The following is a 14,991-nucleotide window of genomic DNA, read 5'->3' as shown; positions in this document are numbered from 1 at the left end:
ACTCAAAATAGATCTCGCCAGCTTGTAGTCCTAAAAAACGGAAATGATTTACCTCTGGTTCGTTCAGCCATTCCCATGGGCAAAATAAATGGGGAAAAATGTGGGTTTTGGAATAAACTCCGAAGTTCTGTGGTTAATACAGACTTATGAGATCTTAGACGTTTTGCTCTATGAGATAATGTCAGTCAGTTAACATGATCTTTATGAATTATGAAGCCTTGTGTGTTGTGTTTTTATTACATAAAGGCGTCAAAATTGACAAAAAGTGACGTTAGCTGATGAAGATTAGCTCATAGAACAAAACGTATAAGATCTCCTAAACCTGTGTTACCACAGACCTTATTTTCATCGTTTATCCAAAAACCCTATACATTTTCCCATAGGCTTTGCTAAACGAAGCATGGCGGAGTTAGTTCCTACAAAAAGACCCCATTACTATTGCTCACTATTCGCTCTCTCCCGCCAGTTGTCAGTGGCAATTTAAGATAGCGCTACCCATACCTCTCATAAACATACAATATCAACATCCTAAAAATAGAGATGTTTCTATGTCAAATGCTCATGTTTAGTATTAGTGGATGGAATACACATGTGTGCTTATAGCTTTACTTCCTAAAGTGTTTCCATTCCCCTTTAAGACACATACACAAGTCCACACACTTGTTCTCACATCTTTCAAAGGTGGCTAACCCACACAAAATGTACATACATTCACACACGCAGACATCCGCAAAGGTCAACTACACATGTGTACAGTGGCTTGCGAAAATATTCACCTCCCTTGGCATTTTTCCTATTCTGTTGCCTTACAACCTGGAATTCAAATGTATTTTTTTGTATCATTTGATTTATACAACATGTCTGCCACTTTGAAGATGCAAAATAATTGTTATTGTGAAGCAAACAAGAAATAAGACAAAAAAAAATTCAAACTTGAGCGTGCATAACTTTTCACCCCCCCCCCCCAAGTCAATACTTTGTCGTGCCACCTTTTGCAGCAATTACAGCTGCAAGTCCCTTTGGGTGTCTCTATAAGCTTGGCACACCTAGCCACTGGGATTGTTGCCCATTCTTCAAGTTAAAACTGCTCCAGCTCTGTCAGGTTGGATGGGTTCTGCTGGTGTACAGCAATCTTTAAGTCCTACCACAGTTTCTCAATTGGATTGAGGTCTGGGATTTGACTAGGCCATTACAAGACATTTAAATGTTTCCCCTTAACCACTTGAGTGTTGCTTTAGCAGTATGCTTAGGGTCATTGTCCTGTTGGAATGTGAACTTCTGTCCCAGTCTCAAATTCCTGGAAGACTGAAACAGGTTTCCCTCAAGAATTTCCCTATATTTAGCGCCATCCATCATTCCTTCAATTCTGACCAATTTCCCAGTCCCTGCCCATGAAAAACATCCCCACAGCATTATGCTGTCACCACCATGCTTCACTGTGTGGATGGTGTTCTCGGGGTGTTGGGTTTGCGCCAGACATCGCGTTTTTCTTGATGGCCAAAAAGCTCAATTTTAGTCTCATCTGACCAGCTCAGCTGTTTGGAGTGTACAGCTTAAAGTGGTCTATGGACAGATACTCCAATCTCTGCTGTGGAGCTTTGCAGCTCTTTCAGGGTTATCTTTGGTCTCTTTGTTTCCTCTCTGATTAATGCCCTCCTTGCCTGGTCTGTGAGTTTTGGTGGGGGCGGTCCTCTCTTGGCAGGTTTGTTGTGGTGCCATATTCTTTACATTTTTTAATAATGCTTTTAATGGTGCTCCGTGGGATGTTCAAAGTTTCAGATTATAACCCAACCCTGATCTCTACTTCTCCACAACTTTCTCCCTGACCTGTTTGGAGAGCTCCTTGGTCTTCATGGTGCCGCTTGCTTAGTAGTGCCCCTTGCTTAGTGGTGTTGCAGACTCTGGGGCCTTTCAGAACAGGTGTATATTTACTGAGATCATGTGTCAGATCATGTGACTCTTAGATTGCACACAGGTGGACTTTCCAGTCTCATAGCAAAGGGTCTGAATACTTACATAAATAAGATATTTATGTTTTAAATGTTTTATACATTTGCACAAAACTCTAAAAAAAACAGTTTTCGCTTTGTAATTATGGGGTATTTTTCATTTAATCCATTTTATAATAGGGCACGTAAACGTGCAAAATGTGGAAAAAGTAAAGAGGTCTGAATACTTCCCGAAGGCATGTATACAAATGTGGACACCCCTTCAAATGAGTGGATTTGGCTATTTCAGCCACGACTGTTGCTGAAAGGTGTATAACATCAAGCACACAGCCATGCAATCTCTGCTAGAGCTGCCACGGTCAACTGTAAGTGTTGATATTGTGACGTGGAAAAGTCTGTGAGCAACAACGGCTCAGCCTCGAAGTGGTAGGCCACACAAGCTCAAAGAACGGGACCGCAAAGTGTTGAAGCGCGTAGCACATAAAAATCGCCTCTCTTTAGCTGCAGCACTCACTACCGAGTTCCAAACTGCCTCTGGAAACAACGTCAGCACAAGAACTGTTCGTCACGAGCTTCATGAAATGGGTTTTCAGCAGCCGCACACAAGCCTAAGATCACCATGCATAATGCCAAGTGTCGGCTGGAGTGGTGTAAAGCTAGCCGCCATTGGACTCTGGAGAAGTGAAAACGCATTCTCTGGAGTATTGAATCACCCTTCACCATCTGGCAGTCTGACAGACAAATCTGGGTTCGGCGGATGGCGGGAGAACCCTACCTGCCCGACTGCATAGTGCCAACTGTAAAGATTGGTGGAGGAATAATGGTCTGGGGCTGTTTTTATGGTTCGGGTAAGGCCCCTTAGTTCCAGTGAAGGGAACACTTAACTCTACAGCATATAATGAAATTCCGGACAATTCTGTGGTTCCAACTTTGTGGCAACAGTTTGGAGAAGGTCCTTTCCTGTTTCAGCATGACAATGCCCTCTGTGCACAAAGCGAGGTCCATACTGTAATGGTTTGTCGAGATTGGTGTGAAAGAACTTGACTGGCCTGCACAGAGCCCTGACCACAACCCCATCAAACACCTTTGGGATGAATTGGAATGCAGACTGCTTGCCAGGTCTAATCGCCCAACATCAGTGCCCGACCTCACTAAAGCTCTTGTGGCTGAATGGAAGCAAGTCCCTGCAGCAATGTTCCAACATCTACTCAAATGCATTCTCAGAAGAGTGGAGGCTGTTATAGCAGCAAAGGGGGGACCAACTCCATTTTAATACCCATGATTTTGGAATGAGATGTTTGTCGAGCAATTGTCCACATATGCCTGGTCATGCAGTGTACACACACACACACACACACACACAAATGAACATACATTACATGCATCTGCACTCATTGCTCTGCATGCACACCAGGTTCCCAGGGGAGACCCCACAGTGCACATAGATCAGCCCCGTCCCTGTAATGCAGAAGGTCCTGTTACATCATCAGCCCTACCATCACAACACTACCTTGTCTTAGCAGAACATCACCAGGGAGCCTCTTTACTGCCGTAATGTACTCCTTGTTAGTCTAAATACTAGCACTCTACACTCTACTCTAGCTACCTCTTATGGGATGGTTGACACGCACACACACACGGGCACACATACACGGAACCACGCAGGCATGAGCAGACACACACATACAGACAAGAACAGTCACACAGACAGACGTGAAAGCTCAGGCATGTATGCATACACGTGCCATTGCGTGCACACACACACACACACACTGCTCTTCCGGATGTCATTTTGATAATGAGTAGTGTGGTGGCTGGCTGCATGGCAGAAGAGCATTAATGTTTTAATGTAGTTCATGTACTTAGTATGGAAGGTGTTGAATATTTAAAGTAACTGCCCAGTGTTTCCAGATCTCTATGAAATATGACCTATATATAGTTTTCCTTCCTAATTAAAAAAAATAGGTATGTTAAAAAGCTGCTTCTCTGTGTTGGAACGGTGTGTGTGTACCCCAACAACAGAAGGGTGTGGGTGTATAATGGTCATTAGACTGCTGATTGGCCAGATTATCCTCCTCAGGGAGATGACATCATGTTCTATAAGGAAATAGCAAGCATTTTTTTAACGCTGTTAAGGGGGGGGGGGGGGGGGGTGTTAAGTGTTTTTTTTCTCCAATTTATGCTATGGCCACAAATACGAGTGAGGGACAAGTCAACAACATTATTTGGTTATGACTTAACAGAATATGAACTTTTAAAAGTGAGATTTCACTTGGCAGTTACTTTAACTGTGTTTCATGTACTCATGTCAAAAGATTGCTTTAAGTGACCGTTAGTATACATGTTTTAGTGCAGCATGTGTATACAGTGGGGCAAAAAAAAGTATTTAGTCAGCCACCAATTGTGCAAGTTCTCCCACTTAAAAAGATGAGAGAGGCTGGTAATTTTCATCATATGACAGACAAAATCAACTATGACAGACAAAATGAGAAGAAACAATTCCAGAATATCACATTGTAGGACTTTTGATGAATTTATTTGCAAATTATGTTGGAAAATAAGTATTTGGTCACCTACAAACCAGCAAAACTTCTGGCTCTCACAGACCTGTAACTTCTTCTTTAAGAGGCTCCTCTGTCCTCCACTCGTTACCTGTATTAATGGCACCTGTTTGAACTTGTTATCAGTATAAAAGACACCTGTCCACAACCTCAAACAGTCACACTTCAAACTCCACTATGGCCAAGACCAAAGAGCTGTCAAAGGACAGCAGAAACAAAATGTTTGACCTGCACCAGGCTGGGAAGACTGAATCTGCAATAGGTAAGCAGCTTGGTTTGAAGAAATCAACTGTGGGAGCAATTATTAGGAAAAAAAAAAACACACAAAAAATTCCACAAAGAAATCCTAAAATGGCCCGGACAATATTATTGGCACCTTCTAGAAGTAGTTAGAAGAAATAATTTGATTTCAAACAGGTGATTCTCATTTACTTTGGAATAGAACTCACCTGTGCTGAGTTGAAGTTGTCTGCAGTATAAAAATCATGTATTTAACCAGTTTGAATAGAGAAAAGGACTCATTCCCCTGTTCTGTGTCACTGTGTGTAACCGCAATGAGTATGGACAAAAGAAAGAAAACCAAAGAACTATCTGAGGAGGCCAGACACAAGATTATAGCCGAGCATGGACAATCTCAAGACTACAAGTCCATCTCCAGAGACCTTGATGTTCCTGTTTCCACCGTACGTAATGTTATCAAGAAGTTTAAGTCCAAAGCCTACTGTCGCCAACCTCCCAGGACCTGGCAGCAAGAGACAACTTGATGGAAGATTGCAGCCAAGGATTTTTGAATTGTGGAGATATCACCTCGATCAACTGCCACACAGATTCAAGCTGACCTTCAGACACAAGGTACGACAGTTTCAACTCAACCATCCGTCGCCAACTCAATGAAAGGTGGTTATGTGGTAGGAGACACAGAAGGACCCCATTGCTGAGAGAAAGACATAAGAAAGCTGGGCTGCAATTTGACAAAACACACCTGAACTTGCCAAAACCCTTCGGGGAAAATATCCTGTGAACAGTTGAGACCAAATTACAGCTTTTTGGTCAAGCACACAATCTCGATGTTTACAGAGAACAAAATTAAGCTTTCAAATAAAATAACAACTTCCCTACAGTCAAACATGGAGGAGGTTCAGTGATGTTTTGGGGTTGCTTTGCTGCCTCTGGCATTGGGTTCCTTGAACGTGCGCATGGCATCATGAAATCAGGAGAATACCAAGGTATTTTGGAGTGCAATGTTGGACCCAGTGTCAGAAAGCTGGGTCTCTGTCAAAGGTCCTGGGTCTTCCAGCAGGACAATGACCCCAAACATACTTCAAAGTACCCAGGATGAGTTCAAGACGAAACACTGGACTGTTCTGAAGTGGCCAGCAATGAGTCCAGATCTAAATCCCATTTCAAACTTGGAGAAATCTGAAAACAGCAGTTGGGAGAAGGACCCCTTCTAATCTGGGAGAACTGGAGCAGTTTGCACAAGAGGAGTTGGACAAACTACCAGTACAAAGGTGCAGGAAGCTCATCGATGGTTATCGGAAGCGCTTGAATTTTGACCAAAGGCAGTGCTACCAAATATTAAGTCTAGGGTGTCAATTTTGTCAATGCCAATCCTGTTTATTTTCTAATTTAAAAGGATATATTAAGTTCTGAATCAAAAACAAAGGTTCTGTAATATTAACAGTGAAATAAAGAATTGTGGAGACCAAATACTTATTTTTAGGGAAAATTGTGAGTTACTTGAACAAAGTGCAAGGGTGCCAATATAAACGGTACATGACAAGACAGGATCAATCAGTCCCTACAGATTTTTGGACCAAATAATTGGATTTTGTTTATGTGGTAGCTGCGGTCCAAAATGTTAGATTTTTGCTTCGGCAATCATGACATTCTGCATGACAATTTGTGATGATTTTGTCCAATTTGTCACGTAAAAAAGTTTGTTGACGTGTTGCTTGATTCCACCATTATATGCTGTAAAAGTGTGGTGATTTGTTAAAATTGCGAGCCCTGTTGTTGCAGTGCAGTTTTTGACTGTGTGTTTGTGTGTTGTCCCTATGTTTTCTCCTACTTTGAAGGCCAACTGAAGCTGTTGTTTGATCCAAAATCAAGTGCTCCAATTTCTCTGTCCCACTTTGGTACCATGGAACTGTCACCTATCCATGTCGATGCTCTCACCTAGCACTAATTGGGCACTCTACCCGTGTGTGTGTGTGTGTGTGTGTGTGTGTGTGTGTGTGTGTGTGTGTGTGTGTGTGTGTGTGTGTGTGTGTGTGTGTGTGTGTGTGTGTGTGTGTGTGTGTGTGTGTGTGTGTGTGTGTGTGTGTGTGTGTGTGTGTGTGTGTGTGTGTGTGTGTGTGTGTGTGTGTGTGTGTGTGTGTGTGTGTGTGTGTGTGTGTGTCACCGGTACAGATGGAGTAACAGGTTACTTGTGCATTGATGACCCCTGAGCTGTTTGACATACTGATATCAGTGGCACACCTGTCACAGATTGTGTGTGTGTGCATGTGTGTGTGCGTGCGTGTGTGCGTGTATTGTCCTTCTTACTTTGAAAGTCATCTGAAGCACTGTTATTCCGATCCCAAATCGACTGCCCTTCTCTCTCTGTCCCACTTTGGCACTATGGCATCGCACCAATCCATGCCAAATAATGCCTTTACCAGGCACTATACACATCCCCCCCAAAGTCATCGCCCATAGATGCCCTGATTGACGTCCAACCCAAAACCACAGAAAACAAATAGACTTTCCACATAAAACCATAAAAGCATAAATCAGTCAGGTAGGACCTTCAGTATTTACACTCATTGATCATTAGTGAGACCAAATGTGATCATCTAAAACCCATTGCTACCGGGCACCATTTCACACACAACATCTGTCCCATTGGCATTAAACAGGAGGTGAGTAGTGAAAAACAATGGAACTGAAGAATGGAAATGTACGGCCATCTTAGACGGGTAGAATCAGACATAATTATTTTGGAAGGCGGTGGTTTGAACGGCGGGATAGAATTTGCTGTCATTTGCTCACAGCTCATAGCCTTTTATAGATCTGCGACCGCATTTGGAAACAATAGCGTAATGAAATAATTACAAATGTTCAGTGGTATGTAACACTTACATTTTCTGTGGTTTATTGCAGTAGTTGTATTTTTCACGCACTATAACACTAATGGGAAAGCAATATCCTTATTGACAGACCCATATCCTTATTGACAAACTTGCTGTGTGTGTGTGTGTGTGTGTGTGTGTGTGTGTGTGTGTGTGTGTGTGTGTGTGTGTGTGTGTGTGTGTGTGTGTGTGTGTGTGTGTGTGTGTGTGTAATACTGTCTACTGTATGTAGTTGCGTGCATCATGCATACACAATCCTCGCACATCAGTGAATGCCCGTCATCTCATCCCCAATAGTAGCCACTCCCCTATAATAATTAGAGTTACTGTACGTTATAGATGCACATGATCAGCTTCACAATAGACTGGTTCCTGGGTCTATGTTCTGTAACATAATACACAATGCCCCAGCTCCCCTTTGTCCCTGACTAACTGCCCTGCTCACTGACAACGCTGCCATGGTTACTTTAGCCAGGGAGAGAAGATACACTTTGAGGGTGAGGGAAGGATGGAGGGGGGAGAGAGAGAATAGAGAGAAAGAGATGGGTTAACCTCGGGACAGGCCGATACCGCTCTCTGTGTGTGCAGGGCTGAGAGGCGGCTCTCTAAACTGAGCACGGTGTTGTTGATCAAATCTGTGTGTGTCTGTTATTGATAAATCGGTGTGTTAATGAGTGGTGCTGACAGAGCCTGATGAATCACACTGCAAGAATGAACCGCTCACACGCTGCCTCTATACACACACACTTCCTTTATACACACCAGCAGCCAGCCAGAGTGTGTGTGTTGTCACCACATCATTTGTCTCTATGCAAACAGACATCCTCATGCAGGCCCACACACAATAGATGAGCGTGCCCCTAAAATGATGTGTGGTGTTGCTGTATTCTGTTTTATACCCTCTCTCTCTCTCTCTCTCTCTGTCTGTCTGTCTGTCTGTCTGTCTGTCTGTCTGTCTGTCTGTCTGTCTGTCTGTCTGTCTGTCTGTCTGTCTGTCTGTCTGTCTGTCTGTCTGTCTGTCTGTCTGTCTGTCTGTCTGTCTGTCTGTCTGTCTGTCTGTCTGTCTGTCTGTCTGTCTGTCTGTCTGTCTGTCTGTCTGTCTGTCTGTCTGTCTGTCTGTCTGTCTGTGTCTGTAATTCCCATGTGGTGATTCCTCCTTCATGTAGTGTTGGTTGTAGTGGAAAAGGCTGACCTTCTTAACAGCTGACTGGGCGGGTTGGCCGGCATTAGTGGAGGGTGGGCCGGCATTAGTTTGTAGCTTGGGATAGTACCCACCGCAGTTCCTCATATCACTTGTGAAGTGCTCCAAAAATGATATCACAATTTAATTGAAGTTTCACATGTGAATGGCTAGGAGGTGTGTGGCTAATTATTCCCCCTCTAACATTCACCACTCACCTCATTCTCGAACTGACACCTCATGTGGTTTTTCTGTAAGGGATTGCGTTGCCACTCACGCAGGAACACTTGGAGCACTCACACAGTCACAGAGACACACAAACACACTAAAACATATTGACCCATATCACGCGCACCACCACACTCACCAACACAAACCAAACAACACACACCAATGGAGAGATCACACACTGACATACCACACGTTTGAACTGTCACCATAGTTGATACAGGAATTAAACACGACACAGCTATCCCCTCTCTCCATTCCCCTCTCCATCCCTCGTTACCGTGCACCACACACACACCTTCTCACACACCCTGAGCAAATGATTGTCTTTCTCTCTCTCTCTCTCTCTCTCAGCAATATTCCCACAATGACAGGGGCCCAGCTATATCTTAAAGTGAATGTCACCATTGTGGAGATCATAAAACAATCCGACTGTAGAGAAAAGGAATGGGTCTCAAACATTGGCAGGCCATTAGGACCTGGCCTTTATATCTGTTTTCACTGTGGCCTCGGTCGGCGTGAGCGTGAGCGTGTTCCACCATATTTTACACCTGCAATTACAGTGCTGTCGCCGCGACGGCAGATGCTGTGTTCAGGGTTAAGGTTTCCATGGTGATTATCCTGATGAAATACGGTGGGTTGACATTCATGGAAGGTTCACACAACATTTATAGCAGCGAGTCTCAACTGAAATGACTAAAACCAGGGAGAGTGATACAATTTTTAATGAGGTGCTATTAGCAGGGCTTCTTAACCTTCTTCATCAAGAATATGGGCAACGTTGAATTATTTCATTTGTCATATGATTACTACAACTACTATCAATATAGCATTACAAATTGTTTCCCAGATTGGTTTAATGTGGGTTGAGAACCACTGATTTATAGAACGTTCACACCACATTTATAGAAAATTCGCACAACAATCCAACCACAATAGAGGTCAAACCTCAAACAGAATCAAACAGTAAGTGAGCATTCAAATCTTAAAATGACATGCCTGAAATCGTACTCGGAAATATGATATTAAATAGAAGACGGTATACTGAGCGAGAAAAGGCTAATAGATTGTAAAGGTGACGTCACAGTCCTATAAATCAATCCAATTCATTGACACCCAGCACACTCCAAACGGCCGGATCCAAATGTCAAGAGGACCGAGATGTGTGTCACAGTGTGTGAATATCACACAAAATCAGGATGTGCTCTTTATCTCCAAACATCACAATGTTGTAAATAATATTCATATTATTTTTTTTTACATTAAAGGGATACTGCGAGATTTGGCAATTAAGCAGTATTATAGTAAAAAAAATGAAGCCATTTTCTAGTTAGCATTGGTTTGCGAATAGACCTCTTATTTCCTTCCTACAGCACGCATAGACATAAAAATGAGTTCATCCCAAATGCCAGAATATCCTTTGAAGAACTGTTTGTCTTAGACTTCATGCTCAACCCAATGTCTCACCCTACCTCATAGAAATACTATTGCCACCATTAAACATCATTTTGGTACATTTACATAGGAGGTCATCAAACGCCACCAGATGAAGTGACGAAGACCCCAAAGCAGTCTGGGAATATGCCTCCTCACGTCTAGTTTAATTCCGCTAACTAGAAATGTCTTTTGATAGATTTACTCTGACAGGCTAAATGTGTCTCTGAGTTTATAACACATACACACACACACACACACACGCATACACATACACTCACACGGTTTATTTTACACAACACCTAATGTAGAAATAGTCCCAAGCCAGTTACCATGGGGGCCCCTCGGTGAACGGCCCCCAGAATCGTAAATGAGACTAGTGACGTTTTCATATGGCCCTAAATCACTACGCCATATGTCAAGTTCATTGACCGGGACCTGTCTGCTGGTCGGTCTGCCGTGTTGACACGTAAACACAATAATCAGAGCCATTACAGACAGTGAAGGGGTCAGTTTTCTGGTTAATTATCTGCCATGTATATTTTGACCCTTGAGGTGTATTGTAACGGGCGAAATGAGGTGTTCCGAAAATGTACTTTTACTGTATTGTCAGATGTGACTGGATATATGTCTGAAGGTTTTAGATCCTCTACAGACAGGCTGAACAGAACCAGTACATACAAGTAGTTATTCCCTCTCGCTTCCATTTAGCTGATAATGCAACAGATGTTCCAGCCATTCCCCTGATGATTCAAGAGAACCTGGACCGGAGTTCAATAAACCTGTGGTCAGCTCCATTGACCTCCCCCACACATGACGGGGGCTTATGCTAGTGTCCCCGCTTGGTCAATGCCCGAACAACACCTCTCCTTCCTACCGGGAGCACAGATTCAACTCATACTCTGCGTGTGTGTTCAGTAACAGGGAGGTAAAGGAGCTTTTCTTTTAATAAACCAGACCAAAGATACAATCCTGAATCTCAGCGGGAAAGAAAGAAAGACAGGAAAGAAAGAAAAAAAAAACAGAAAAGAGAAAGATATAAGTGTTGACTCACCCGGTCTTTTTTCTAATTTTCGGCCTCGATTGCCACATAGTCGGACTTTTGAAATGAGTAATAATATCTGTTTCTGGCACAGGGACTTGTTGGCCTTGGGGCACGGCTTCCTCTTGTTGGCCACCTGCCGGTTGGCCTGGGGGTCCTTCACTTCCCGCCGCTGGCGGATCAACGAGCTGGCGAGAGCCGCCATCTTGCTGCCCGCGCCCGCTCTTCACCCGGTTGTGGTCGGGGGGAACCGTGGGCCGCCCCCCTGCCCTTTCACCCAGGGCGATGGAGCACCGCCCGGGGTGATTACCCAGAATCCTTTGAGCAAACTAGCCTAGATTGACATATAAATGTCAATATAATGTCAACAATATCTGGATAAATATAGTAGCAGAGTGGGGTCACTAGGGGATTCTCGCTGGACGATGAAGGGAGAAGGACACCACAGCAGGGAGAGAGGGGGATGGAGGGGTGGAGTCCTTGTCAAAGGCCCACCCAAAGTTATCTGGTGTTGGCTGATTGAGGTTTGGTTAGATGCAGTGCATTGTTGCTGTCACTGGTGGTTTACCTGTTGTTGTCTTTTAGATATGGCTGTTGCCTGTCCTTGCTGTTACCGCTGTTGTTGTTCAGGTGTTGCCCTGGTATGTCACTGTCCCTCCGTCAACATGGCAACAGGACAATAGAAAACTACTGTTGTCATGTTCCTGTACACAGAAAACAGTGGGTGAGAAGAACCACTATGCCAGTGTCCCTCTCTGCATGTGTCCTAATGCGGGTGCTCTGTCGTGGGCCCCAGGCCCTCCCCACGGCCCCCTCCTCTCCCTTGAGCTCCAGCTAACTTTGATACAGCTCCGTCAGGATAGGAAAGAATTTGCCTGACGACCGGATCATATCAAAACAGATGAGTCTCAAAGTCCTCATCGGCTCCAATCCTGCGTCTCACACACACTCTTCAATTCAGTCAGGAGGAGGACAAATGAGGGATCGTTGAAAAAACAACAAACAAAAAATGTATAAACGACATGACCTGGCAGACGTCCCGAATGCAGCTCCTCCTTTCTTCACCTGATCATTAACATCCCCACCATCAAAACAAGAGAATGACAAGAGAAAAGGAAGAATTCAAAATGGGACAGTCCGACCTGAGATACCGGCTCCGAAAAAAAGGGGGTTGAGGATGAAGAGGCGGACGGACAGATGGACGGACGGAGAGCTGGATCTTCCCTTCCTTTCAAGCTCTCCTGGCATAACCCCTTTTATCACCTACCCCCCCCCCCACCCCCAAGAGTGACAGAGAGAGAGAGAGGAAGAGGGAGAGAGAAAGAAACATTTGTAAATACCAGCAGTTCCCACAGACAGAGGTGACATTCATGAATGAGGGAGCGAGAGAGATGAAGAACGAGAGCAGAGAGAGAGGGGGAACACATTCAGTACGCCTGCTGCCTATCCTCCCCTCAGATCTCCAACTCTGCAAGACGCGCTAACTACAGAACCACTACAGCCGAGTGCCCTTCACACAGACACTGATGAGTTGAGGGGGAGAGAGGGATGGATGAAGGGATGGAGGTGACAGGTAGCTGTAGTCTCTTACGGTGCTGTGGCAGTGGCTGTGGCTCATCGGCTGGGGGCTGGTAGGTAGGTGACGGTCCGTTCAAGCTTAAGAGTCGTCTGTCCTCTGTACTGGCTAGTCCTCTCTCTTACTCTCACTGCTGCTTCAAAACGCAGCGGAGCCTGCCTTCACCACTCCCCCTGTGTGTGTGTGTGTGCATGTGTGAGAGAGTGAGAGTGTGTGCATGTGTCTCTCAATCTCCCAAGCAAGACACTTCTCAGTTTCTGTGTGTGTGCGTGCAAGAGACAGGGTGTGTGTGTGTGTGACTCCCTCTCTCCCTCTTCCTTTCTCGTCCTCTGCTCACAGTGCATTACAGAGCCAGCAGCAGCAACATGCTTCACACGCTCTCTCGCTCAATCACACGCTCTCTATTTCCCTAAGCCCTCCCCTTTGCTCTCATTCTCCCTCCTCTTTGATTCGAAATCCCTCCTCACTCCTTGTATCTCTCCCATCCTCTCCTCCCCTCTCTCCCCCCTTTCCTATTCTCTCTCTCTCGATCGCCCCCCCCCCCCACCCCCCCTCTGTGATGTTGGTGTAAAGAGACAAACAGAGAGTGGATGTCAGTGGCTGTAGTCCCTCTCCACACTGCTCTATATGACAAGGACATGGACAGTCAGACAGACAGACAGACACACTGAGTCAGGCAGGACAGCGTCATCGGTACAACGTCACTTATCGAACGTCTTAGACGGACGTATGAAGACACCCGCGCCAACTTATTTGCTCTTCTCCACCTGGAGAGAGAAAGGGATGAAACTTGCATGGCAAATGGTCCAAGACAATGCTCAAGAACCAGTTAGCCCTTCCCCCCTGTTTACTCCATGTGTAACTCTGTGTTGTCTGTTCACACTGCTATGCTTTATCTTGGCAAGGTCGCAGTTGCAAATGAGAACTTGTTCTCAACTAGCCTACCTGGTTAAATAAAGGTGAAATAAAAAATAAAATTAAAAAAGAGGACAAAATGCCTCGATAGAAATGTGTGTTAGAATAATGCTATTGTAGCCATGTTTGGTATTCGTCTGAAACTTGTCCTCTGGAGAATTATTTTCTGCCATCTATATTGATGTATGATCTCTGTGGTAACTTGAGATAAGGGTGAACTTGAAAGTACTGCATGCAAAAGGCTTTTATTCTGCATTGGCCTCATCCCCCACACAAGGCTTTGGATGCTGTGACATGCTGTGGAGATTGGGCCAGATTGATCAAGCTACCGTAGTTTGGTGGGTCTGATTGGTCAATGGTGAATGGTTATGGTTTGAAAAGTTAGACCTTCAAAAGGTATTGTGTTCGATCTCTTGCCCTACGGAAACGGTTGTATGTAAACGCTCTTCTCTAGACTGCTTGGCCTTTGGCCTGAGTAGGCATGTTTTGTTCACGCTTAAATCTTTAGGCATAGAATAAGGCCTGTTTTAATGCCAGTGATGCTTTGTAACTTGTGATTTTGCCTTATATTATGGAACTTGTACACGCTACTATGTTAATGAAATACTTGCTTTGTTCTTCGCCTCTCATTACCATTCCTTGATCTTAGTCAGCTAATCTCGACATACTCGATTGCATATTGTTTAAGTATTATCAATGTGCATTATTAAACAATATGCACTATATGGCCAAAAGTATGTGGACACCCCTTCAAATGTTTGGATTTTGTTATTTCAGCCACACCAGTTTCTGACAGGTGTATAACATCAAGCGCACAGCCATGCAATCACCATAGACAAACATTGGCAGTCTGCCCTGCTGGAGTTGCCCCGGTCAACTGTAAGTGCTATTATTGTGAAGTGGAAACGTTTAGGAGCAACAACAGCTCAGCCTCGATGTGGTAGGCCACACAAGCTCACAGAACGGCACCGCCGAGTGCTGAAGCGTGTAACA

The 14,991-nt window shown here is 44.4% G+C and overlaps 1 protein-coding gene across 1 annotated transcript in view; it reads right to left on the bottom strand.

Moving 5' to 3' along the window:
- The window catches only part of LOC124013604 (fibroblast growth factor 11-like), a 128,279-nt gene extending 114,879 nt beyond the window's left edge, over nucleotides 1-13,400 (bottom strand). Inside the window, exons 1-2 of the mRNA XM_046327921.1 lie at nucleotides 13,099-13,400; nucleotides 11,520-12,770 (exon numbers count right to left, since the gene is read on the bottom strand). Of these exons, the coding sequence (XP_046183877.1) occupies nucleotides 11,520-11,712 (193 nt within the window). The 5' untranslated portion in view covers nucleotides 11,713-12,770; nucleotides 13,099-13,400. The remainder of the gene's footprint in view (nucleotides 1-11,519; nucleotides 12,771-13,098) is intronic.
- Between the last annotated feature and the right edge of the window lie 1,591 nt (nucleotides 13,401-14,991).

This window comes from Oncorhynchus gorbuscha, linkage group LG25, assembly GCF_021184085.1.
Source record: "Oncorhynchus gorbuscha isolate QuinsamMale2020 ecotype Even-year linkage group LG25, OgorEven_v1.0, whole genome shotgun sequence".
In the NCBI taxonomy this organism is placed as follows: domain Eukaryota; kingdom Metazoa; phylum Chordata; class Actinopteri; order Salmoniformes; family Salmonidae; genus Oncorhynchus; species Oncorhynchus gorbuscha.
This window is presented reverse-complemented; position numbering and strand designations above follow the sequence as displayed.